The 27,879-nt window shown below is 42.2% G+C and overlaps 1 protein-coding gene across 1 annotated transcript; it reads right to left on the reverse strand.

Annotated features, from left to right (window-relative positions):
- Positions 1-27,771, reverse strand: LOC141995219 (arylsulfatase D-like). The gene is made up of 10 exons (XM_074966245.1): positions 27,643-27,771; positions 22,952-23,101; positions 20,437-20,558; positions 15,411-15,533; positions 10,556-10,979; positions 8,115-8,251; positions 7,764-7,898; positions 5,695-5,857; positions 3,381-3,502; positions 1-2,592 (listed from the first exon to the last, which is right to left on the reverse strand). Exons 1-10 carry the CDS (start codon positions 27,714-27,716, stop codon positions 2,222-2,224), a joined length of 1,821 nt encoding a protein of 606 aa, XP_074822346.1. The 5' UTR covers positions 27,717-27,771; the 3' UTR covers positions 1-2,221.
- Between the last annotated feature and the right edge of the window lie 108 nt (positions 27,772-27,879).

Here is a 27,879-nt window from a genome sequence, read left to right on the forward strand (position 1 = left end):
GGACTCAGCTCAGTGAATGGCAAGACTTTCTGTTCCCCCCTCAGCTGGACAAAGACATACCCCCTGTAATCCCTCTTTTACACACTGATACAAACAAATGACGTGGTTTGTTACCACCCTTTACCTTGTACCTGTTGGTTTGATCAAAACATCTCTATCCATCACCCAGTCATCTTGGCCTATTCTTTAAAAGGGGTCAGTGTGTCCCTGTGCCATCTTCAGGGAGTGTGTTTATACCGTAACCTTATATTGGGGTGTTCTGGTATTACCCTTCCGGAATGTGTTTACGTGAGTGTCCTGTGCCTAGCACTTCTTAGGAAGGTTTGTATTTTTGCAAGTAGGCATGTTTTGTAACAGGGCAGGGCCTGACTTGGCCTGACTCTTGCTAATTCTGCTTTATATTAGCAGGGCTTGACTCTGTTTAGGCCTGAGACCTTACACTAGGCCTTTTCTACCAGGCCTCATGTCTCTCTCTATTACACTGACCTAACCTCCACTTTCAAATACTCTTTTTATACCTTTTGAGCCTGCCGTGTTTTTTTCAGAACATGATCTACAAAAGCTCTCTTAAAGCAAAGATTGTGATGGTGACTCCACTAGTTAAGGCAGCTGCTGCTGTCCATCTGCTATTAAATTTAGACAGTCAGCAGGTATGGTTGAATTTTGGGTCATTGTGTGCTTTATGTCATCTTTCCCTCCTCCTCTCCCCTCACACATCTAACTTCCAGAAGTATATTCTGATATTCAAAAATTTAGTTTTTCATCTGACAAGTTATTTACTGGGGAACATATATTGATCACAACAGTCAATAATAAAACTCAATATTGGAATGCTACAGGAATGGGAAAGAATATATAGAAATTGTTTCTCATTTAATACCTTTTTGAGATGAATAAGGCAATTTCCTTCCTCGCTTTGTAGCATGACAACATTCTATTCTGTTCCTTTTCTGCCAATCAATTGAAATGTGTGAGTCACATGTCTGCAGGATCCTAATCAGTCCTAAATCTTAAAAAAATATATGTAAAAATCACTTTCCAAGTCCCAAATTCTTCCTACAGCAATTGGTAACAGAATTAATGCCTACAAGCAGGCGAAACAATGCAGCTCCCTGTATGGTTTAGGTACCGTAGTTACAATAAACTGTGGCTGCAGATATATACACCATGCAGACACCATAGTCCTCCATGGGGATCAAAGTAGGCACTAAAATGACAGGCTTCTACTTCAGCAGGAGCCATGGGTCAAATTTGTCCCGGTGAATCTGAATGGAGTTACACCAAGGATGAAACTGATCAAGTATTGCTGAATCCTTTACTGAACAGCACCTCATTCACTTAGATATTTGCTTATTATATTACATTATGTAGATTTCTCCAAACTATGATTTTTTTTCTTGTTCATTAATTGAAGTGGTAAATCCCACCAGTGATCACTATACTTCTTTACCCAAGATGACCGTAAACACATAAAGTAAGTTTATTTATTTTATACATTTTTATTAGCATCATTTATCAGTAAAACTGCCAGTTACAAACTAGAACAGGACCCTTTGCTCACCAACCAAAAGCTACTTTTAGTAATGATTGTGCAAATGACAATAAAAAAAAAAAATCTTAAAGAGCAATATTCTGCTTTCTGGCGTGCATGATTATTTAACTTTACTGTTATCCAGTTAAAGCCATAGTTTGTTCAAAAGCTGTTGAAAAATTGCAGTCGGTTCTTTCCTAAGCCAATTTTACTTTTTCTTGTGTATCTCTCTCTGACGGTTTCAAATATTTATCTATAGCTAAATGCCCAACAGAGAATGGAGTTATACCTCTGCGAGGCAGTGATGTGCTGGGAAACGGAAGTAATTGTAACACAGAATCCACTGTGCCTGGATGCCTTATGGCCAAAATATTCAGACCTGGGTGCCTAAAGTGAGGCTCCTAAATACATATTGGAAGGCACAGTCTCTCCAGGTACTATTCTATGTGTACATGTGTACATGTTATGCACCTAGCTAGTAGTGGAGAGTAAATGGGAGAAAGCGCTATCATAACCCCCTCGTCCTCACTTAAGGCCTCTTTGCTCCCCAGAGAGAGAGAGGGCAGTGGAATGGCATATTTTAGGTATAATTTGGCCCAAAAGAAACATGATTTTTCAGAAATGATGTTATTACAAGTTGACTGCACCAGAGCATTCACAGTTGCAGGGTTTTATGAACAACCACCTATTTTACAGAGCAGGGTGTGCACTGTCACCCTCTCTATCACACCAGCAAAACGGGAATGTCCCACAGCACGGCTGCAGCCAGGGCTTCCACATAACGTTGTACAAAGAGAGCTGTTGTGGGACTGGAGTCAGTGTCTGGCGATGCTCCTGAACAGCTCTTTCTATTCTGCTTATTACTGTGTCAAACAGGGGCTCAGTGCCAGGTGATAGAGGTTCGGCCTCAGACGGGTCTCTGGAGAGATCAAAGAGTAAAGGAGGGTCATGATGGGTTACACCTTCCCCAAAACAAGGGCAAATTCCTCTTCCGTAACACGCTCCAGCACCCTCTGGATGGAATATTGGGGTCACATAATGAGCCTTCCACAGTGCCCCACCTGCCAGGAGAGAAATCAGATATAGGGACTAAATGATGAGTATAACATAGCACTCTGGTATTTGAGAGTGCTCCTTGAAGGAATACAAAGACATTTACCATCGAAAATACACAAGGTTACAAGGCTTCTTAAAGTCCTTCAGAACAGATACTGATTTTGAAAGCACTAGATGTTGTGGAGATGAAAATGTCTGTAAGATGGTACAGTAGGTGTTTTCATTAAACTGCCGCTTACATCTTTTCTCTATGTTGATTGCAAAGAGTCCTTTGTTGTGGTGCACCTCCTGCTGGCATTAGACATCGCTACAACTTCCACGACAGTTCTGACTTACCAAGAACCTCAGGAGTCAATCCATAGGTTCCGCAGAACTTGGGCCAAGCACAGACAACTTCACTGAGGCTCTGTCTACACTATGCAGCTTTTAGTGACACAGCTGTGTCGCTACAGCTGTGCCGCTAAAAGTCGAGCAGTGTAGCTGCTGTTTGTCGACTCTCCTGCTAACAAAAAAAGCGGCATTAGCGTTGTCGGCAGGAGAGTGCTCCTGCCGACAAAGCACTGTTCACACCAGCGCGTGGTGTTGGCAAAACTTTTGTCTTTCGGGGTGTGTGTGTTTTTTTAACACCTCTGAAAGACAAAAGTTTTGTCATTCAGTTGCCAGTGTAGACCTGGCCTAAGTATTATTGCAAAAAAAAAAAAAATCAGTTAGTGGTTGCTATGATGACGGCTCCTATGAGGAGAAAATATTTGCTAGAGTTTGTATTCATCATGGGGAGAATGTCTATACTCACTGTCCTTTTGGTGCCATCGCACCGCGTGTAAGTATGACCCACAGTAGTGAAACATGAACTCATGCTCTGACTGTTGAACTTTTCCTTGTAGTAAAGGCATCAGGTTCCGGCCATCAACTACCCTAATGTGATGGAGATAAGAGAAGTCACCAAACTGGGATAATAAATATTGTATTTATTACTCACTCTGCATTAAAAAATTCTTAGTGCCACTGGCACTACATCTACAGATGGTTTACATGTTTATATGTATATAATTTCCCTGCTGCACATGTCCTACATTTAGAGCAGCTATTAGAGAAAAGTTAAGCAAATACTGTAAATCCCTAAATAAAATGCTTTTTAAAACAAAAATTCAGACTTATCCTATTGAATAGTACACAAACAGTTTTTACAAAGAATTAGTTCTTATAGAAAACTAAGACCCCTATTCAGGAAAGCATCCCTAAAGAGAACAGCACTTAAGCACGCTTTCCTGAACAGGGGTGGATTTAAGCACATAAGTGCATCCCTGATTTGGGGCCTAAATTAGTATTTAATAGTTTTCTTGTAATAACACTGACGAATAATTTTTTCTTTCCTATGTAACTTAAGAGTCCCATTTTTAAGGCACTTAGGTGCTTTTGAAAATATTACCCCGGCGTGTATATTTCTGACACTTCTGCAATTAAGAGCAGTGTGGCACTCGGGGGATGGACTCCCCACTCAGAGCTCTACACAGCAATAAAACACCCAGGGCTGGCCCCTATCAGCTGACTTGGGCAAGCGGAACTCGGGCTGCGGGGCTGTAAAATTGCACTGTGGCGCTGTATGACCAGAGCATGACTGTTTATATAATTAATATGGCCACTCGTTGGACAGTTGCAACAAATCTTATACAAAGTATATCATGTAAGGTGTAAATGGAAAAGTTATGATTTGATGAGTAGGATTATCCTGTTTATGCGCCTGTATCATTTTGTATCTGAAGTTATGAATATTGGCTACATAGATATAGATTACAGATGTGTTTGCTCCTGGGATAACACCCACAAGGTAATTTACGTCCAGTCTGGCCAGCACATTGTGAATGAACTATTCAAGGTGATGGCCCATTAAAGAACACTTAAATATCACAATGGGCCACAGAAGAAGCTTGTTCCCACCCGGTAAGCCTTCCTGTAGATGCTTTAGCCAGAATATGGGTAATGGCTCCTATGAGTCATCAAGGCATGCAAGGGGCATGTGACAAGCTCATGTGACCCTGGACTCTACCTTGTGCCCCTAATTTTCCACAAACTAAGACTGAGAGCAGTCCCTCCACATGGGAGAAGGTATAAAGGACCCTGGAAGCATCTCCATTTTGCCTCTTTCCTGCTCTGATCTCTGGGCTATGGACTTACACTAAAAGGAGCATTCCAACCAGGGGACTGAGGACCTTCCAGTCGTTTGGAAGTTACCAGAGACTTTACAAGCCAGCAGTCTGTAATATCAATGCTACAAACCTGATCCAAGAACTTTTCAATGTATGTATATAATTTAATTGACTACTTTAACTCTCTCCTTCTTTTCTCTTATAAATAAACATTTAGATATTAGATACTAAAGGATTGGCAACAGTATGATTCTTGGGTAGGATCTGAGTTATATATTGATCTGGGTATGTGGCTGATCTCTTGGGATCAGAAGAACCCTTTGTTTAATGAAATTGGTTTTCAATAACCACTCATCATAAAGTCTAGTGTCTGGGTGGTGAAGTAAGGGCTGAAATGCCTAAGTAGACTGCATTTTTGACTTCTTTTTAACCAGTGTGGTGAGACAGAAGTTTACTTTTGATACTGGTTTGGAATATCTAATGATTGAATAACCAGCAGCTTGGGGGTGAGTCCAGCCTATTTCTCAGCAGTTTATCCTGAATCTGGTGTTCTCAGATGTGACCCATTGAGGCATGGTGACATGCACTGTAGGCTTTTGGGCTTGGGCTAGAACCTGGGACCTGAGAATCATGCGGGGAGGGTTTCAGGGCCTGGGGTCCATTCCAAGCTCAGACATTTACACAGCAATGTTATAGCCCCACAGCCTGAGCCCTGCGAGCCCGAGTCAACTGACATGGGCCAGCTGCAGGGTTTTTATTGCAGTTGTAGACATACCCTTAAATAGTTCATTTCGTACTCTCTGGGGTTTCCTTGTTCTGACAACTATCCTACCCCCATGCGCTACATGCTCTAACCCATAGTGTGCATACCACACTATGAATGTAAAGTTTAGCAAGAGCATGAGCAGCTATATTGTTGTTACAGATATAGGGAGTGAATATACTTTGTTGTCTCCATACCTGTCCTGGGGCACTATCCCTCCACCCAGGTGAGCCACTGTGGGATAAATGTCCATAAGGCTTGTAGGTTCATCAATAACTGTGTCAGCAGGAAAGACTCCTGGCCATCTAAGTATCCCTGGCACACGGATGCCTCCTTCCCAGCCTCCCATGCCTTTTCCACCTACAGCAAAGTGACATATAACAGTTATGACTCATTAACAGACATTAGACTTATGCATGAAATTAGAGACAGATGGCAGCAGCATATTGCTAAGGTTTAATTCCGTGCTTAAGTTCTGATTTCATAAACTTCGAGAGGGATGCACAGAATCACTCAAAAAGTAAAAATCAAACACACCCTCAAACTGGGAGGGTGTGTGTAATTAATGTCTGTTGCAATGACTTGCAGCTTGGGATAGATGGGAAAATGGGCAAGCAAGCTTTCAAATATATGTTCTTCGGCGATAATTTTCTCTCTCTTTCCCCTCACACAGCTCTTCCTGCACTCAGCTGTTAGTCTACATCCTTATGTAGGGTCAGAATGGGGCGACAGGAAATTTTTGAGAGCCTACACCAAATAGCCCCATGGCCTAGCAAAAAGGGAGAGACTGGAAACACTCTAAGAACACACAAGACTGAAGGGTATGAAATACGTCTTAAAGAAGCATGTAAAGAGCCTCATCCCCCATTTTAATTCAGAGTTTCAGTACAGATTGGTTCTGTTTAGACATGGGCTAACATTTTCAAAAGTGACTCAGCATGTAGGATTTAGTCACTTAAGAGTCTAAAACCTAAGTGCCTATTTCACTTTTGAAAATGAGATTTAGGCTCCAAAGTCACTTAGGTGGTTTTGAAAAAGTTACCCAAGAACTTCAAGACCAGAAACATGAATCTCAATAATACAAAAGCTATCATATACCCTTATTTGAACTTTCAGTCAAATGTTTTTCCCTAACCACATTGTAAACAGGAATAAGACAGATATAGATAGAATAAGATTTTTACACAGATCAAGCATCAGAATGCTCAGATTGCCTATGTGCTGAAGAAAAGATGTGTATTGTGGTACAGTTGGGTACACCCAATATAGCCATCAGGTTTCCATGTCTTTTCGCTGCTTGCCATTGCAACCTTGTTTCCCCCCGCCCTCCAAATCCCATCAGACTCATTCACCAAATCTATAAGTACTGCTTCCATTCAATGGCAGCAATCAGAGCCACTTTACAGTCCAGCTGCATAAGGAAGAGCCAGGAGCTAGGAAAAGTTCCTCCTTCCCCTCCCTGAAAGCAGGCAAACTCTCCCTTTCAGTAGAACACAATTTCCACAGCTCAGGGAGTCACAGTTTCAAGTCTTTGCCCCTGGCTGTGTACTTGGCTAGTGCTGCACTAGAAGTCAGGCCAGGTTGCAAAATTAATACAAGCTGCAGTTTGAAAAATGAAAACATTTACATGCTTTCTGATCAGCATTTGTCTTGTGTAGCGTATACTGAAAGCAACAAAACCCTGCAGTGATTGCCTTCTCACTGTGAGGGACAGCACACTCTTCCTTTCCTTTTCTGTTCTGATTACCCATGTATCTATGATTTCTGGGGTACAATAAATAATCATAATTGAATTTGTCTGACTGCATGGAAATCATTCACATTTACTGTCTAGTAGGAATGATTCCATAAAATGCCATTGAAGCTTGTGAATGTCAAGAGTTTGTATACACAAAGAAGAAAGCTTTTTTTGGTACCACTTCTCCTTACGATTTTCCCTCGCTCTCTACAAAAGATCAGTTAATGACTATTTTAATACAAATATTTTTCCCTTCTCTGAAGCCTTCCATCCAAGGAACTCACAATGATTTACAGGTGTTATGCAAGCTTCACAATACCATTGTGAGACAGGCAAGTTAAATACCTTCATTTCAGAGAAACAAGATGGAGCACAGAGAGATTAAGTTTGCTGTCCATGGTTACACATGACATCTGTGCTAGAACCAGGAATAGAACCCAACTCACATTGAGCCCATCAGTGTTAGTCAAGCAAATTAATTTTCTATTGCATTTCTAACCTTAAAAGAAATCGTAACATATTTCTTACCTTTATATATGCCATTCCAGCCACCTAGCTGAGTTTTTCCTTCTTGAGCCTCCAATTGTCCTCCATGGTCAGAGGCAAAATACGTGAATGTGTTGTTTTTCAAATCTTCCTTGTCAATAGCATCAAGAATTTTGCCTGTAAATTAAAGAAAGACAGAAAAACAGTCAAAACTTTGCTATGAATCAAACAAAAAAATCAAGATCTAATTAAAATGATCAGGACACTAAAGCTTTGCAGAGCCCTTGCAGAAACCCTTAATAGCTTTTAAGACTCTAAAAGCTTGGTCGATATCAGTATTTCACTTTTACACTGATACATTTAAAGAAAGTCTCTTTCATAAAGCACACTTACCCACCAACCAATCCATTTCTTCTACATTGTCTCCATATAAGCCGTGTCTGCTCTTCCCAAGAAATTTCTCCGTGGTGAAAAGGGGTGTGTGAACATGTAAAAAGGAAACGAAGAGGAGGAATGGTCCATGCTTGTTTCTTAAAGAATTAAATGAATATTTTTGTTGTGCACTTGGAAAATTCTAGAAGCTTTCACATTCACGCATGTACACACATACATTATAACTAGCACCATATTCGTCCTGACATAATGCCACTGACCTTAATTTGGCCCATCCAGAGCATTCTGTCTCATAATGTGCACAATGGATGACACTAGCTATTTTGGGGGGTAATGTCTCTCCCCAGAAGGGTTTGCATTACAATGCACCAAACAGTATATATTTTCAAAACAATTTCCCTAGTGAGAACAATCTCAGAACCTCCTCACAAGAGGGCTTTACCTCAACACAAAATTTAGCTATTTTCCACTCCGTAATAAAGAGAAAGAGAGAGCGTGGCACCATGGAAGGCTGTAAACTGGGTGAAAGAAAAAAGAGGGACACATGATAATGGAACAGTTAGGCAGAAATAAATGTCAGACTTCAAGGTATCACATGTAGTCAGGAAGGGTAAATTTTTAAAAAACACCTCTATGACTGAGGCTTCTAAGTCCAATTTTCAAAGCAATTTAGGCACCTTTACATACAAAAGTATTTAGATGCCTAAAGATGCAAATAGATGCCTAGAGGAATTTTCAAAAGTGCCTAAGTGAGTTAAGCATCTAACTCAGTGGTGGGCAACCTGCGGCCCGCGGGCTGCATGCGGCCCATCAGGGTAATCTGATTGCGGGCTGTGAGACATTTTGCTGATGTTGACGGTCCGCAGGACCAGCCCCCCACAGCTCCCAGTGGCTGCAGTTCACCGTTCCCAGCCAATGGGAGCTGTGGGAAGTGGCAGCCAGCATGTCCCTGCTTCCTGCAGCTCCCATTGGCTGGGAACGGCAAACCGCGGCCACTGGGAGCTGCGGGCGGCCAGGCCTGCGGATTGTCAATGTTAGCAAAATGTCTCGTGGTCCGCAATCACATTACCCTGATGGGCCGCATGCGGCCTGCAGGTTGCCAACCACTGACTAACTCCTCCTGAAACTCTTTCACTGAAAGTCAGTAGGACACAGGCTCCTAAGTGTCTATGCCACTTTTGAAAATGGGACTTAAGCACTTCTGAAATTTTTACCTGAAGTTTTATCTGCTATGTATAGCACAGTACAGTTATCTGGATGTCTCATGGGGCTTTTTGTAGTTTGTTCCCTTCCAGATGAGCACCAAAGGGGATGAGCCACTGCAGGAGGCAGGATACCTGACCAAATAGATCAAACAGTCAGATTTACTATGGTTAATTAGTCTATATTCTTATGTAAAAAAAAAAAGATGTCTGAAAGGGAGTAAGAGCAGTAAAAGCCACAGAGAGAATAGCCTGCCAACCACTGTAGGAGAATTGCTGGATTATGTAGCGCTGGACCAGAAACAGCTCTCCATTAACAGAGATGGGGGGCTGGCAAGAGAGAAAGAGCAGCCTGAAAGCTAAAAGAGGGGATGACAGGCTAGTAGTGTGTGTGTGTGTGTGTGGGAGGGAGGGGGATGGGACAATAATAAAGGAAACCTAAAAAATAAGTGATTGCCAAAGAGCATGTTTTATTTGCAGCAGTCTTGTGCTGTAATGGTGCCACTCTTCACTGGTACAATGGAAAGTATGGGCCATCAGGCTGCAGCCCATCACAAGATCTCCATAAAAATTACTTATTCTCTCACTACAGCTTTTCAAAAGCATTTAAGTGATTTTGGAGCATGCACCCCACTGATTTTCACTGGGACTTACGAGCCTAAATCACCTGGCACTTTTGAAAATCCCACCCATATGGGTCAACAAGGTGGTCCCAATTCTGCGAAGACTTACAGCTCAGATGATACCATGGACTTTGGCCCAGCATTCTTTCATGATAAATATGAAGAGATAGATTTAGTTAGAAAAAAATCTTTTAGAGTTTGGCTGATAGCTGGAGAAGCTACACAGTGTTGTTTTGCAAATAATAAAAAAATTGAAAAACAAGTCCTTGGTCACATATGTCACCTGGTTAAACCCTATCTTATCTGAAAAGCTCCAGGTAGTTCCAGATCCAGGATTGCTGAAATAAAGTCGAATCCATGGTGTACTTATTTGTTGTCAATACTCAAAATGCTCTCCCCATTAACATGTCATTCATACATGTTTTCTTGGCTCCAGAAACCAAGTCAGTGAGCAATGTGTTTGTGGGCAGAAATTTCTTATGTGTTTCAAAAGATCTGAAAAAGAATTATCCAGAGACATTAACAGCTTATGCAAAAAACTCCACTTGCACCAAGGATCTTAAAAACACTCCTGGAATCTCGTCTCCTTTAAGAAAAAAGGAAGGCCTTTAGTTACCTTTCAATAAATGAAACTGCTTCCTTAAGCATGAGGGCAGCCGTCCTTTCCAACTTCATAGGTTGTTCAGTAATATCATAGTTCCTCATCAGGATACAGTTCCAATATTGCACAAATCCATAACTGGAGTACCAGGAAGTGAAAAAAAGAGAGCCAGCTAAGGCAAAGAAGGTGACTATTTTCCAGCTGGCGGAAATCAAGTCAGTAAGCTTTCCAATGATAACTGTGAGCACAGCAAGGGCAATTATTTGAGTGTAAAGCCAGAGTTTGGCTTGAAGGGCTGCATCCAACTCGGGAGGTTTGTTTTTCTGACAGTTGTTTAGGAGAGTAAAAGGCATGCCATAAAAATAATCAAAACCATGGTTTGAAGGGTGGTGGCAGTGATCATTGAGGGCTTCACAGTTCATACCCTGATGCCACTTCCCTGAAAGTTAAATAAACAAAGAAAGGCAATTGTTAGGGTTGGGATTTTCACAGAAGCCTTAGGAGAGCTAAGTGCCCATTTAAATGGCAGTTGGGCACATAAATCCCCTAGGTTCCTTTGAAACTCCCAGCCTAGAACATTAAAGAGCACTTGTAAAAGAAGGAGTTAGCACGCCCTGCAATGCAGGTGCCTGCTGTGCAAGACTTGGAAGAAGAACCATGGATTTCAGTCCCTCCCTGTGCCTGCAGTCTTTTACTGTGCTTGTCTTAACACAGGCCCTGAATCTAAAAAGAGATCTTCATAGGTGGATCCTTGCACCTATGTGCAATTCCAGTGAAGCCAGTAGAACTCCATACTGGCATAAAAGTTTCTGTGGACTCTGTCGGGGTTTCTGGGGCCATAGACTAAGCTACCCAGGGAAGGGATTTGTTTTGTAAAAAACATTAGTCTGCATCTATGCAGCCATATAAGAAATGAATACTGAAACATACTACAGGAAACACATGTACCAACATTTGTGAAATAATAGTTTTCTACAAATGTAGGCTATAATAAATGTGAAGTGAAAGGAATGCCACTAGTTTGCTGTAAATGTAACTCTTCCCCCAAAATGAATACCAGTTATTCTTTCAATTTTGGCAATGTACGATTCAGTTTATATATATTTTATATATAACCCACAAAAAACGATGTTAAAACAACATTTTTAAGATTGCAAAGGCAAGCACTCAGAGCTTAATCCTAACCAAAGAAACATTTCCTATGTCCAAGTGTATTTAAGGAGATTTATAAATCCACATGCAATGGTCTACCTAAACTTAATTCCAAAATCTCTGTGCATTATAAGCCTCCTCCCCAAATAAGTCTTCTCAGGTTGTCAGACCCATATCAGTATCTAATCCTCTATTCTTTCTTCTGTATAAACCAGTAATCCCAAATTCCGACAGAAAATGCCTGATTTTCCTCTTATTACGAATCCAGAAGAAATATGAAAGATGAATTTGCAAGCACTGCAAACTTTTTTCTTGTTGACTTGATATGCACAAAGAATTGCTTCCAGCTTATATAAAATGAACACAGCTTCTAGTAAGGGGATGTCTACACTGCAACGTAAGCCTGGGCTCAGACTCTGGCTTGAGTCCAAATCCTCCTTCCATCTACATACAAATCTCTCAGACTCGTGCTCAGACCTAGGATCCTAGGACCATCTGGAGCTAGAAGGTCCGAGCCTTTGTCAAGCCAGGATCCAGAGTTAGAGCCCTATTGCTTTGCAGTGTAGACACAGTCCTGGTTAACTCACGTCCTGTAAGTCTGCCAAAAGTATCTTACAATTCCATGGGCCAACTTCCTTTGTCCTCTCTATCCCAACAATTGCCAATCACTTGCAGTGAAAATGGAAGCCACCCCTTTTGGTGAGCAGCAGCAGCAGCTCATCAAGTCAGCATTAAACCTTCCATTGTCTTCTGACCACCAAGCTGCAAATACCATCAAAGAACCTTCTGTGTTTGCAACAGAAACTGAACAGAACAAGCCTTTTGCAAAGCACGCTGCCTAATGATCATGGGAGCACAGCCAGATTTTGGTGAATCTCCGGTGCGAGGCCAGTAAAATCATAGACTTTAGTAAGACTACCTGGAATTATCCCACATATCAGCAGATAGCTAAAAAGCTGGCAGCGCTGCAAATCTTCTGGACTGGTGAGCAAGGCAGGGAGCGGATTAAGAGGCTGAAGAGCAAGTGCCGGAAGACCAGGGACCAGAACTGCACCTCAGGTAACTCGCCAGCCAAATGCCCATTTTATGAGGGGTTTGATCGAGTGCTGGGCACTGTGTACGATGACCTAGTCAGCCGGGATGGTGCTATGTAGAAGTCATGTTGGCCCCTGAATTCATCATGTGAAATTCTTTATGCGAAAGTTCTGGATCCACTGCTGGTCATCCCAGTTCTGCATGCAGATGTGATCCCACCGGTCTGTGCATGTGACCCTGTGACAGAAGCGCCAGTGTACGTGGGGGCAATCAGAGGCTGTACTGAGTGTAGTGAACAGCATCAGCCAGTGAGAGTCTGCCATGCCTGGGTACTCTGCCTCCTCCTGCTCTATCATAAAATCAGTCAGGTGCCTTTGGTGGGTCAGAAAATGCCACCAAAAGGTCCACCAGTGTCTCATAGAAGCTCTGCCCATTTCCTGACACAAGCGTGAAAGCACAAGCAAGAGAAGTTTCTTCAAAAGGCACCTCCTTCACATGGCTGGCTCCAGTAGCTCAGAGCGCACAGGCCACAGTGAGTCCTCGGCAGGCTGTGTTGGCGGGCTGTTCAAACTTCCTCTAACATGCAAGGTGGACAGTCAAGTTTTCCCACAGTGCATCACAGTCAAAGGGGTGGAGCAACCACATTTGGGGAGGGCGCTAGGGAGTCTGGGATATGGCTGGTTTGACTCGGGGCTGTGTGCTGCGGTGTAGATGCCAGAGCCCCAGTTTCAAGCCCAGATTAGAAAATTGTCAACATAGGATTAAGAATTAATGTAAATACTCAAGCCCCAGGTTTTCAGCTGACTCGAGTTCCACTAACGCTGGGATTACCCTTAGACCAGTGGTTCCCAAACTGGGGTTCGCAGAACGTTACTGGGGGTTCGCAGAATGTCACTGGGGGTTCGCCAGAAAAATTTCACTAATGGGGGTGAGAGGACCCCAGGCATTGGAGGCAGCAAATGAGGTTTGCAACTATGTTAATACTAAGTTTGGTTCCTCCATTACCTCACTTTTTAATTTTTTAAAAAATGTGGGTTTATCACATACTTGGGTACGTATTAAAGGTTCACGAGTCTCAAAAACTTTAGATCCAAGATGGCAAAGGTGGAATAGCACACTAGATCACATCAAAATCCATCTTGCGAGCAAGTAAAACAAGATGCGAGGAATCTTCCACTGGTGTCAAAAAGCAGACCGCTACCTGAAAAAGGATCATTTCGATTCACTGGAAGAGCCAACAGCCAAAATGAAAGTGGTCACTGAGTTTGTATCGGGAGCTGGTAAGACTGAGTTAAAAATAACCTTTGCTGAGGAAAAAGTTTGATGGTAATGGTTAGCAAGTATGGAACAGTCCAGGGAAAGGGTGAAATTCACCTAAACGAATCAGCACAAAAATATTCTGATGAAAAATCAAAACATTTTCTTTTTCGTGATGATTCGTCAATATGCAAATTCAAGTGATTTCATGTCCTCGGATTTTTTGGCATCTTTGCTTGTGTGTTTACATACTCATCTTTTATTGTTTGCTTTTATTCTGTGATCGGTAAATAAATAAATAAATAAATTCCTGGATTAGTCTTCAGATCTCCTCCTCAGAAAAAAGCACCTGCTCTTCTCACCTATCATTAGGGGTTACAAAGGCAAACAGTACCAATGACTTGACTTCTATGCTATACCATCACACACTTGGATAGTACTTCACATTTTCAAATGCTACTTAATAATCCAGAGGCAGAACAAGCTATTTCTGAACACGGCTGGGCTTACCTACCTATGAGTGGGGAACTTATTATATTAGCCAGTTGTGTACTACCTACCTGCTGTTAATTTCTATATCCCTTTCCCCCTCTAAAGCCAAAAGAAATGATTAAAGTCCTTCCTTTGTTGGATTTCTGTCTCTGTCTCTGTGTGTGTATATATATCTCAAAGGAAGCACTGAGAGTTTTGTTAAGCTTTGGAAAGGCTCCTGGACCTAGTACAAAGCTCAGTTGTTCTAACCATTGTAACCATGCCACTTCTTGTGACATATTTTACTTCTCCTATTTTATGCTCCCTTGGGTTCAGGTGATTAAATGTTCAATGGAAATGTTAGCTCTTTGGGGTAGGGGCTGTCTTTTCATTATGCGTGGGTAAAGCACCTACCACATTAGGGCCACAAGCCCCAGTTGGGAGTCTCTAGGTCTTTCCACACTACAAATATTAAACAGTGCTAGTTTGTTACAATATAGGACGAGTGTACTATTATCATAAATATCAGAGAGGCAGTGTTTCCTAATGGATAGAGCACTGGATGGTGACTCAGGAAATCTGGGTTCTATTCCTGGCTCTGCTGCTGGCCTGCTGGGTGACCTTGGGCAAGTCCTGTGTCTCAGTTTCTCCGTTTTTCAAATGGAGATAATAATACTGACCTCCTTTGTAAAGCACTTTGAGATCTACTGATGAAAAGCACTATATAAGAGCTAGATGATCACGATTGTCCCTTCTGGCTTCAAAGTCTATAAGGTATTATTACTATTATTATTAATATAGACACCTGCATCTATTAGGTATTTTTTTCACCTGCTCAGGGGCTACACATCTGTGACGGACAGACAGTTAAGAGAAAATAAAAACCCAAACAGTCTCCCAAACATCCGGGTAATCATTCCTGTGCCAACTCACGACAAAACATATTCCTACATACCTATAAGTCCCGTGGTGTAACCCTGCTGACGCAGCACCTTGGCAAAAGTGGTTTCATTTACAGGGAGTCCTCCTGACCCAGCATTCCACTGCAGGGCACGATACCCATTACTGGAAGCCATGCCTGCAGGACATAACAAAATACACCGAGTCATTTTCTGCTTGATTTTTCATTGTTTTCATTGCTTAAGCCACACTCCTGCCAAGATTTAAGCAGGGTTAGGTAATATCTTTTATTGGACCAACTTCTGTTGGTGAGTGAAACAGAAGAGCTTTGTGTTAGCTCAAAAGCTTGTTTCTCTCACCAGTGTAAGTTGGTCCAATGAAAAATATTACCTCACCCATCTTGTCTCTCCAATGTACTGGGACCAACACAGCTATAACGACACTGCATAGAAGTGCCTTGCATAATGGACAGGTTTCAGAGTAACAGCCGTGTTAGTCTGTATTCGCAAAAAAGAAAAGGAGTACTTGTGGCACCTTAGAGACTAACCAATTTATTTGAGCATAAGCTTTCGTGAGCTACAGCTCACTTCATCGGATGCAGTGAGCTGTAGCTCACGAAAGCTTATGCTCAAATAAATTGGTTAGTCTCTAAGGTGCCACAAGTACTCCTTTTCTTTTTTACTGCATAGAAGATTTATGCATGCACTTAACTTTGAACCTGTGGAACTATTCATGGAGCATAAAGCACACCCACATAAGTCTTGCAGGATCAAGGCCATAAGAATAAAATGTAGCAGTCCCAAATTGTTTATATACTAATGTATGTATTTGCACCACATGCATTATTGCGGTATCAAAGTGCTTCAATGGGTCAAGGACAGAGCAAGACAATAAACAAATAATATTTGGCACTGTTTTTTGCATCAGAGAGGAGGGATGGCCCATGCTTTAGGGCATTAGCCTGGGAATTGGGAAGCCTGGGTTCCATTCACTGCTCTGTCACAGACAGCTCTATCTAGCCAAGGGTAGTACCATGTGACTTGCAGAATTGCTAACATCGTACTTGTAGCTAAGAAAAGGGGAAAAATACATGATCTGGGCAATTACAGACCTGTTAGTCTGCCCTCAGTAGTATACAAGGCTTTATAACAAATTGTGAAGGACAGAATAATTAAATTAATGGAGGTAAATGGTAAAGGGGATGTAACACAACAAGGGTTTGCCAAAGATGAATCATGCAAGTCTAACCTGATTTTGTTCTTTGAGAAAATAACTAATTTTTAGGTAAAGGAAGTGCAGTAGATATAATATACTTGGACTTCAGCAAACCATTTGACATGGTACCACATTGGAAATGTTTAGTTAAATTAGGGAAGGTGGGGATCAGTACAAGCATCGTAAGGTGGATGAGGAATTGTCTAAAAGGGGAGAAGGCATCAGGCTGAAAGGTGAATTATTGGACCAGAGGGAGGTTACTAGTGGAGTTCCTCAAGGATCAGTCTTGGGACCAATCCTCGTCAATATTTTTATTAATGACCTTGGTACAAAAAATAGAAGTGTGCTAATGATGATCATTTGCTGATGATACATAGTTGGGAGGCATCATCAATTCGGAGGAGGATTGGAATGTTACACAGGAAGATCTGGATGACCTGGAAGACTGGAGTGATATAAATGGGATTAAATTCAACATCACACACTTCGGATCTAATAATAAGAATTTCTGCTACAAGCTGAGGTCTCATCAGTTGGAAGCGACAGAGGAGGAGAGAGACCTGGATGTGAGGTTGATCACAGGATGACTGTGAGTCACCAATGTGATGTAGCTGTGAAAAAGGCAAATGCAATCCTAGGACGTAACAGGTGACGCATTTCCAGTAGAAATTGAGAAGTATTAACGCCATTGGACAAGACCTCATTTGGAACACTGTGTGCAACTCTGGCCACCCATGTTCATGAAAGATTAATTTAAACAGGAACAGGTGCAGAGAAGAGCTAATTGAATGATCAGGGGAACGGAGAGCCTATCTCATGAGAGGAGACTGGAAAAACTTGGCTTGTTTAGTCTAGCAAAAAGAAGGCCAAGAGGGAATATGATTGCTCTCAATACATAAGGGGGTAAATACTAGTGAAGGTGAAGAACTATTTAAGCTAAAGGACAATGTCAGCCCAAGAACAGTTAGATATAAACTCACCATGAACAATTCAGTCTGGAAATTAGAAGAATGTTTCTAACCATCAGAGGGGTGAGGTTCTGGAACAGCCTTCCAATAGGAGTTGCAGTTAAACTTAACTATTTTCAAGAGAGAGCTGGACAGATTTATGAGTGCAGTTGTCTGACAGAATTACTTGTGATGGTAGGAGAATCTCAGCAATCCTGGGACTGACATCTGGTTTAGGTCTTATTTTCCTAAAGCTCATGCTTCAGGCTTTCAGCTGGCTACCTGCCAGGGTCAGGAAGGGATACCCGCACTCCAATGTATTTTGTTGGGAGGTTTTTTTGTTTGTTTTTTAATCTTCTTCCTCTGAAGCATCAGGAATGGCCAAGCTGGAGATGGGACATTGGACTTATCCTTGGCAAACCACTGAGGTGGCACCAAGCATTCTCTCTCTCAGGTATGTGGCTGGCTGGTTCTTGCTCACATGCTAAGGGTCAAAATGATACTATATGAGCAATCAGGAAGGAAGTTTCTTCCAGTCAGATTGGCAGTGACCTTTGGAGGTTTTCACCTTCTTCTGCAGCGTGTAGGTCATCTGCCATAATTTTCTGGCTATATCTCATTCAATCTTTTTCCCACTACTGCAGGGGCCACAGGCACTGGGCAGTTTGTCCCTCTTATTCTCTGCCTATAACACATAATAGTCTCCTGTGGGATTTGGTCTAATTTCAGTTGTTGGGTTTAGTGTGTGGGTCCTGGGTGGTGGTGGTGGCCTGTGATACAGAGGAGCTCAGACTAGGTCGTCCCTTCTGGCCTTAGTCTTGATTTGCCTCCATTCCCCTTTTGAAAAATGCGGATAATATTTCCCTACATTGAAGGTTGCAAGACACTCAGTAATGCCTTGTGGTAATGGGGCCAGATAGATCTCCACCCAAGAGTCTCAAAATTCATCACAAACGACAATTAAGTCTCATGACACCAGCGTCAGGCAGATAAATATTATCCTCATTCTGCAGGAAGGAATGAAACCCAGTCCCTAGGCTTTAAACTCAAAAGTATACTTATCTCCTCCATGTCTTTGGTTTACACAAGTTTAGGCAAGCTAAGAACAATGTCAAATCTGCATACCACACAGTTTATAACTCTCAAATATTTTGTGCTAGCGTTCACATTTATATCAGCTTAAAAGTCATTTATATCAGCTTAAAAGTTCTGTTTCAGAGTAACAGCGGTGTTAGTCTGTATTCGCAAAAAGAAAAGGAGTACTTATGGCACCTTAGAGACTAACCAATTTATTTGAGCATAAGCTTTCGTGAGCTACAGCTCACTTCATCAGATGCATACTGCGGAAAATACAGAAGATGTTCTTATACATACAAACCATGAAAAAATGGGTGTTTACCACTACAAAAGGTTTTCTCTCCCCCCACCCCACTCTCCTGCTGGTAATAGCTTATCTAAAGTGATCACTCTCCTTACAATGTGTATGAAAATCAAGGTGGGCCATTTCCAGCACAAATCCAGGGTTTAACAAGAACGTCTGAGGAACGGGGGTGTCGGGGTGGGGGGGTAGGAAAAAACAAGGGGAAATAGGTTACCTTGAATAATGAGTTAGCCACTCCGAGTCTCTATTCAAGCCTAAGTTAATTGTATCCAATTTGCAAATGAATTCCAATTCAACAGTCTCTCGCTGGAGTCTGGTTTTGAAGTTTTTCTGTTGTAATATTGCAACTTTCATGTCTGTAATCATGTGACCAGAGAGATTGAAGTGTTCTCCAACTGGTTTATGAATGTTATAATTAGATGTTCTTGTTAAACCCTGGATTTGTGCTGGAAATGGCCCACCTTGATTATCATACACATTGTAAGGAGAGTGATCACTTTAGATAAGCTATTACCAGCAGGAGAGTGGGGTGGGGGGAGAGAAAACCTTTTGTAGTGGTAAACACCCACTTTTTCATGGTTTGTATGTATAAGAACATCTTCTGTATTTTCCACAGTATGCATCCGATGAAGTGAGCTGTAGCTCACGAAAGCTTATGCTCAAATAAATTGGTTAGTCTCTAAGGTGCCACAAGTACTCCTTTTCTTTTTTCTATAGTTCTGTCGTTAGAAGGCCTGCAAGTGATATGAGTATATGATAAAGACATAACTACTCAAAACAGCACAGGGAAGTCACGTTCTTCCTCAAGAGACTGTTAGGACTACAAAGAATAATTAGCTGTCAACAATATCTTGAAAAGCTAAAAGTTAACATATTTGGTCTCTTTATAGTGTCAAAACACAATTAGAGTCTATAAAACAGCTGATATTCTCATCTGATAACAGCCCTTTGCTCCCTTGCAATGTTGACCTAAAATACAATAAATTTCTCTCTTTTTGTATAATTTTGTGATCTTCCACTCTATACAGAAATTATTGTGGTATGTCAATCACCCGCTGCAAAAGATTTTAAATAAATGGGAAGGGTTTTCTAAACTGTCACAGCTTGACCATTGCTCATTAGAACCCACTGTATTCCCTTCGTCCATAGCTTTCAAGCTCAGCAGAACACAAGAAAGTGGACACAGCGTTCTCTGTAAAAGCTAAAGATGTGAAGAATCTCATTTTACATTGGCATCTTTTCACTCCTACTGTAAGACACTTAAATGTGACTCTGACTTTTTTTCATACGGTTATACTGAAGGTTTATAAAATGATGTTAACGCCCCCAGCCCCAAAAGTTCATTGTTTACCAAGTGTTACCATCTGAATCTGAGATACCAGCAATAGAGTATTTTCTTCTACTTAGGATAGAAAATTACTGCAGTATCTTATATTTCACTATTTGGGGACTGTTGGTAGATGTTGACTTGTTACTGATGATCACCAGAGCTCAGCTGTTTAAATAGACAGCACTGTATCACTAAAAACGTGCCCAACCTGATCTGATGGGGTATCTGCCAGTCAGGAAAGCTGCTCTGCTTGGAGTACAAAGTGGAGCTGCAGCAATGTGCTGAGTAAGTTTCACCCCTTCCTTGGCCAGCTGGTCAATATTAGGGGTCCTACAAAGAACAAACAAGAGAGGCATATGTTAACACAAGTAGGTAGCAAGTTGAAGGATACATACATGAAACTTATTACAAGAGAAATCGAAACTAACTCAGCTTTTACATGGTTTCCCTGGAAGCATTGCTCTTTTATGCTATATGTATACTTTAGGAATGTTTGGTACAGTGCTGAGTAGCCTTTCACCACTAGAGAACTAGGACCAAATTCATCCCTGAAGTAACTCCACTGATTTGAATGAGTTAACACAGGAATAAATCTGGCCACTGGTTTCAAATATAGCTTAGTCTGCAAAAATGAAACTACTGCAATTACACATGTAAGTGGAAAGGAGTACTAGTGGCACCTTAGAAACTAACCAATTTATTTGAGCATAAGGTTCCGTGAGCTACAGCTCACTTCATTGGATGCGTTCAGTGGAAAATACAGTGAGGAGATTTATATACACACAGAACATGAAAAAATGGGTGTTATCATACACACTGTAAGGAGAGTGATCACTTAAGATGAGCAAAGTAAAACTATTTCCCCATGTTTATTCCCCCCCGCCACTCCCCACTGCTCCTCAGACGTTCCTGTTAACGGCTGGAAATGGCCCACCTAAATTGGTTAGTTTCTAAGGAGCCACTAGTACTCCTTTTCTTTTTGCGAATACAGACTAACACGGCTGCTACTCTGAAACATGTAAGTGGGATGCGGAACACAGAAGGAATGATTTCACATTCAAATGCTTTGACTACAGTAGAACCTCAGAGTTAAGGACACCCCAGGAATGGAGGTTGTCTGTAACTCTGAAATGTTTGTAACTCTGAACAAAGTGCAGTTCGGGCTCCAGTTTCAGCAGCTGACACTCCAAACCAGGTTCCAGCAGCTGCTGAATCCTCTCCTCAGTGCTGGCATCTTTCTTGCAGGGAGCTTCTTTCCTTGCATCGGACTGCAACCTTGTCCCTTCTGGCCAGAGGAGGGAGGCGTGAAAACAGCTTGTCCCCCTCCCATCCGGGGGAGGGGTGTGTGAAAACAGCGTCCCAATCCTGGCCTAGGGAGGGGTGTGTGAAAACAGCACCCCCCCCACAAACTCCTGGCCGGGGGACGGGGGAAGGTGTGAAAACAACGCAGACCTCAGTGCTGCTCCTGCTCTGCCAGCTGCCTTGGGCTGGCAGACGCAGCGTCTTCACTCCTAGATGTAAGTGGCTGCCCCGCGGATGGGAGTGGGGTGAGGGGAGGACAGGCAGCCCAGATGTGCCTACCTTTAAGATGTAATACAGGCACAGTACAGTATTTGCTTTCTTTCTTTTTCTTTTGTCTCCGCTGCTGCCTGATTGGTTTCTTCTGGTTTCACATGGTGTCCGGTTCACCAGTCAGTCCATAACTCTGGTGTTTGTATCTTTAAGGTTCTACTGTATGTCACTTTTTATAACCCTATATTTGGAGTTCACTGAACCAAAACCTCCTATCAGGTATCTGGAGCTTTTGTGAGCCAAGCAGTTACTGTTCAGTGTTGACACTACAGATTATATATGGCAGCAAGTAATAATATAGTTACACAATGATATTTTTATAAGGTTCTAACTCTCCCAGGGGGTAGGACTGCAGCAGTAGGAGGAGGGAAACAGGCCTTACAGACCTTCCTACCTCCACCAATGGCAGATCTGGACAATGGGGGCAGGAAGTCTACAGTGCTCCTTTCTGGAACCCCAGCACCGCCATGTGAGGCAGGAGGAGACCCCCTACCACCTCTTTGGGATTGCCTATAAAAAAGACGGAGCTTCTTCAGGTGGAACAAGCCCTTCTGCTCCTGCTACAGACCCAGGCTAACTGGGAGAGTACAGGCCTTGTGGGCCATCCCTCATGAGTAAATTAGTGAGTGCCAGCCCACAGGATCCAGTGGGCGGAGGCCTCATGTACTCGGAAGAAAGGAGTGAGAAAATGGATAAAGGTTGGAGGAAAAGCATAGCACAGAAAGAGCCAGGTTTATAGATAAAAAAAGTAGAAATGGGTAAAGTGTAAGATATATGTAAAGATAGACAAAGGGTAAATAATAATGATACAACAAGTAGTCAGAGGTTAATGGACAGAAAATAAAAGGAAATTCAGATCGAGTGGAAATAATAATGTTGCTTCCTTCCCCCATTTCTTTTTTTTATTGTATATGTAGGCCCTAATCCTGCAAGTACATACACATGGACTTAACTATATGTGAGCTGGCCCCATTGACTACAAGAAGACGACTCATATGCATCAAGTTAAGTACATGCATGAGTGTTTGAAAGACTGGGGCCTTGGACTGTAAAGTCATTGGGGCTGGAGCTTCTCTTATTTTATGCCTGTAAAACATGTAGCCTACTTGAAAAAATTAAACACATACATATAGTAATGAGAGAGCCTTTACCTTATGGTATTGTTACCATAGCAACCTATGTCTCCAATGCCAAGATCATCTGCCATTATCAGTAAAATATTGGGTTTAGAATCCACAGCCACACTCATTCCACATGTCTTTGGAAATATGCATAATGCCAGCAGAGCAGTTAGGTAGCTCCTGAAATATAGTAAAAAACTTAAGTCGTTACCCGTACGAACCACTGTACTGTTCACAATGGAAATGCTAATATGATCCAAGGTTTGAATTAACTTAGGACAAAATGTAGGCCCTGCCTCCACGGCCGAGGAGAGCGCTGCTGGCAGTGGGTCTGCTGCATGAGGAAGTGGGAACTAGATACAGGGGTGGGTGTAGAGCAGGGGTGAAAGTAACTTAAATGACTTACCAGTATGCAGGGCAGCCGGGGTCCCAGGCAAGGTGTGGGGGGGCGGGTGACTCTGGGCCCCCAGAAGGGGCGGGGCCTCTGGCAAAATCCCCCAGCCAGCCCTTCAGCGCTGCCTGGCCTGTGCCGATTTAAAGGGCCTGGGGCTCCAGCCACAGGTGCAGTGGCAGCAGCGGCAGCTGGAGCCCCAGGCCCTTTAAATTGCTGGGCCCCAGGGCAGCTGCCTCTTTTGCCCCCCTCCCGATCAGCGGCCCTGCTGGTATGATCAGCACTTTCTTACCAGTATGCTGTACTGGGCCATACTGGCTTACTTTCACCTCTGGTGTACAGCTAAACTCCACAGGGCCTGCTGTGAACAGGAGACAGAAGGGCAAAGGCTCCATTGTTGTGTGTACCCTCCCATCTGTTCCTTCCTTCCACGTACTGGTCTCCCTGCTCCCAAGTAGGTTACTCTAGTCATTGGGCTGCCTCTGTGGAGGAGCTCTGCAAAGGTCTCCCACTACAGGCCTGCATGGAAGAGAGGATTCCTTTTCCCATTTACCCGGCTTTCATGCTGGCCCCAGGATTATAGTCTGAGGGTAAAATTTTCAAAACACAAGAATTAGGGGTCACCAAATGAAATTAATAGGCAGCAGGTTTAAAACAAACAAAAGGAAGTATTTTTTCACACAACGCACAGTCAACCTGTGGAATGCCTTGACAGAGGATGTTGTTGCCAACACCATAACAGGGTTCAAAAAAGAACTAGATACATTTCCATCAATGGCTATTAGGCAGGATGGGCAGGGATGGTGTCCCTAGCCTTTGTTTGCCAGAATCTGGGACAGGGGATGGATCACTTGATGATTACCTGTTCTGTTCATTCCCTTTGGGGCACCTGGCATTGGCCACTGTCAGAAGACAGGATACTGGGCTTGATGGACCTTTGGTCTGACCCAGTATGACTGTTCTTATGTTCAAAATTGACTTAAGCTCCTAAATCCCATTTTTTTCACACTTTCTAATATACTAAGTATGTCTGTCTCGAACAGGGTCAGCTTTTGAAGAGTTCTCAGCTGCTCCAAATGTCAGTTAAAGATTACATTCCTTGAGCCTGACTCCACATTTCTCTCTCTTGCAAAGTCCTTGGTGAGGGAATCAGTAATTTTGCTGGAGTAAGAACAGTAGCAGTTCTATAGTACTGCATGAGAAAAGAGTCTCCCAATATCAATCCACTCCTAAGCCTTTAGCTTTTAAAGAATTGCTGTCAAGTTGTTTACTCCAAAAATATGATGTATGGAAAGAATAGCAGTCACCCCACAAACAAGCTGGAAACAAAAGCATATTTAGAAACAATTCAATGGTATAAAAGATAAATCTGCTTCATACTGTAAATAAGGAATATGCAGCTGCAGCCAATGAATTGCTTAAGAGCAAAGTTCTTGTCCTTATGCAATCGTCTATTAATAATTTTTGGCATGGCTATGTATTGTCATGTGAGAAACTTGGGTCTGGACGCAACTTTGAGAATTCCACTTACTCATACTACTTGTCCTCAGGAAGGGAGGCTGCTGATCATAGTGCAGTTGAAGATAGCTCTTAAAAGTTACACCATGTTGTACTGGTATTATGAACTCCCGCAAAGAGCACAAAGGGTGATACAGTAATAGCCATGCAAGATAGTGGAGCGTAATACATTACACCGGAGGAAAAACATCAGCCCCTAGGAGGACAGGTTAATTCATGCAGGTATTTTTTTGTCTGAAATGGACTGACAGGAATAACTCTCTCTTCTCTCCTACTACTAAAATCAAGGCAGTTTGACTTTATGAAAGCTGCTTTTATTACTATCTACAAATGTCTTAGCCCTTAATTTTTGCACAGCGTGAGGCTCTAAATATTTGTCGATGACACTGGAGTTATCAACCCAAAATAAATTCCTGCTCAGGGTAATAGAATTTTGCTGCCTAATGTACATTCCACCTACAGTTTCAAATGGATGCCCTAAGCTGCTGTGCTCATACCTAGAGATGATGGCCTTTCAGTAGTATTTCCCCGAGTATGGAACAAGGGCACTGTGAGATCTAATTATGTATTGTTGGAGTAGGCTAGGGTAAAAAGGAAAATGTGGAATTGGAATGTATCATGTGCAACAATATTTTTATTGTTCATTTACCCACAGCATGCATAACCACTCATGTTTCTTAAAGAACATATGTGGTGTCAAAACATTACCATATCCTCCTTTAAAAAGACCCCCAAACTGTCCTTTCTAGTTAATTTAGGGTGAGCAGATGTCCTGATTTTACATGGACAGTCCCAATATTTGGGGGTTTTTCTTGTATAGGCTCCTATTACCCACAACGGCGGCCTGATTTTTCACACATGCTATCTCGTCACCCTAAGTTAATTCTAAGTGGAATGAAGCCTACATGAGAAATTGGCATCCTGTACTGCTTGTCTAATCACAAGTGAGGAACTGATCAATCTAGGAATGTGTATAAAAGGTTGAAGGAATAGGCTCCACAAGCAAAAGGAACAGACCAGGAGAGAAAAAAATATATATTTTAACGTAATGAAATTTTACAGGGAAAATTACAACACATGCAGAATTTCAGGGAACGCATTGCTGCAAGATTCATCTGGATCTGCATCGCCTGGTAAGCTGGGCCCATTTTAAAGCAAAAGCATTTTAATACAGCCAAATACATACCAAAGTTATCTATTTGGGAACAAGGAATGCCGGCCAGGTGATTGTGTCTTGGAAGGCAGTGACTGTGAAAAGGATTTAGGGATCATAGTGGACAAGCAACCGAACATGAGCTCTAGTGCGATACTGTGGCAAAAAGGGCTAATGCTACCCTTGGATATACAAAAAGGGGAGTAGTTAGTAGGAGTACGGAGGTGATTTTACTTCTGCATACAGCATTAGTGAGACCAATACTAGAATACTGCACGTAGTTCTGGTGTCCACATTGTAAAAAGGATGTTGAAAAAGCAGAGAGGGTGCAGAAAAGGTTACAATGATTCAAGGGCTGGAGAAAATATCACAGTGAGAGCCTTAAAAAGAGCTCAATCTGTCTAGTTTATCAAAAACAAGATCAAGAGGTGATTTGATTACAGTGCATATGTACCTTCATGGAGAAAATACTCGGTACTACATGGCTCTTTAATCTAGTAGAGAACAGAACAACAAGAACCAATGGCTGGATGCAGAAGCCTGACAAATTCAAAGAAATAAGGAGCATATTTTTAACAGTGAGGCTGATTAATCATAGGAGCAAACTACCAAGGGAAGAGGTCATCAAATGATGATGATGTCTTTCTGGCATATGCTTTGGCTTTACATAAATTATACTTTACATAATCACAAGTAATGGCCTCAATACAGGGATAACTGGGTGAAATATAACAGCCTGTGATACACAGGAAGTCCAACTACATGAGTGAATAGTGCCTGCTGGCCCTAAACCTTATCAATCTATAAACCTGCAGATTTTCCTTCAGATGGGACAGCAGGAAAAGAGAAGGGAAGAAAATCAGTGATAGAAACAAATGTAACAAAGGAGATGTATGAGGAAAATAGGGCATGTAAGAGTAAATTAACCAGAGAATTACTACAGGTCACATGAAATATAACTAGAGTGCAAAACTCTCAGATACACCAGTATAAATGCACAGGTTTCAGAGTAGCAGCCGTGTCAGTCTCTATTCGCAAAAAGAAAAGGAGTACTTGTGGCACCTTAGAGACTAACAAATTTATCTGAGCATAAGCTTTCGTGAGCTACAGCCGAAAGCTTATGCTCAAATAAATTGGTTAGTCTCTAAGGTGCCACAAGTACTCCTTTTCTTTTTATAAATGCACAGTAACTCCACTGATGGTGAAACTGAAAGCAAACTTTACCCCAGTGTATCTGTGCTTGTCACAATCCAGCAAATCCCAAACTGGATAGAGCTGAGTTTGTAGGGATCAAAGAAGGAAAGAGGAGAGGAAATAGGGATGAATTGCTATTTTTCTTTCTTAACACTGCCCACGTTGTTTTCCACTATTTATGACACAGTGTGCCACCCCGTCTGAAGGCAGCAGTTCTGATTAAGCAGACGATTGGAGAGAAGGGCAGACAGGAGCTAGCAGAGAAGAGATGCAATTTGATTTGAAAGCCAGACAAAAGTCAAGAAAAACAGACTTTTATTGCCTAGGGTTTACTATTTTGAAACATCCTGAAAATAAAATTCTGCATCAAAACAGAGTATGGCTCAAAAACACCTGGGAGCCTGTGCAGAGGGCACAAAGAATACAAAGCTCTGACCATGTTCCAGAGGATCCGGACCTACACACCTTCTGGACAAAGGAAAGGTCTTCGAGTGTGACCCCTTGGTACAAGTGGCAGAACACTGCTGGCCGACTCCCATCTGAAAGCCAGATTCCTGCACTGCAAATCCGGAAGCAGGAACTCTGAGAAAGAGAGCCCTGGCAAAGCTAATGTTATGAAGGTCAGAGAGGGAATAAAGGCAAATTAGAGTCTTCCTTAAAAAGTGTAAACTTCTCTAAGGGATTGAGGGAAAATTCCTCTCT

The sequence above is a fragment of the Natator depressus genome, chromosome 1, assembly GCF_965152275.1.
Source record: "Natator depressus isolate rNatDep1 chromosome 1, rNatDep2.hap1, whole genome shotgun sequence".
In the NCBI taxonomy this organism is placed as follows: domain Eukaryota; kingdom Metazoa; phylum Chordata; order Testudines; family Cheloniidae; genus Natator; species Natator depressus.

Bases quoted from the DNA above. Each gene is read 5' to 3' on its own strand.
- LOC141995219 (XM_074966245.1), bottom strand. From the start codon at position 27,716: ATGGGAGTCGGCCAGCAGTGTTCTGCCACTTGTACCAAGGGGTCACAC. The intron at 5,858-7,763 runs GTAAGAAATATG...ACTTTGCTGTAG, and splicing joins CTGGAATGGCATATATAAAG to GTGGAAAAGGCATGGGAGGC. The intron at 2,593-3,380 runs GTGAGTATAGAC...CTCTCCTGGCAG, and splicing joins GCGATGGCACCAAAAGGACA to GTGGGGCACTGTGGAAGGCT.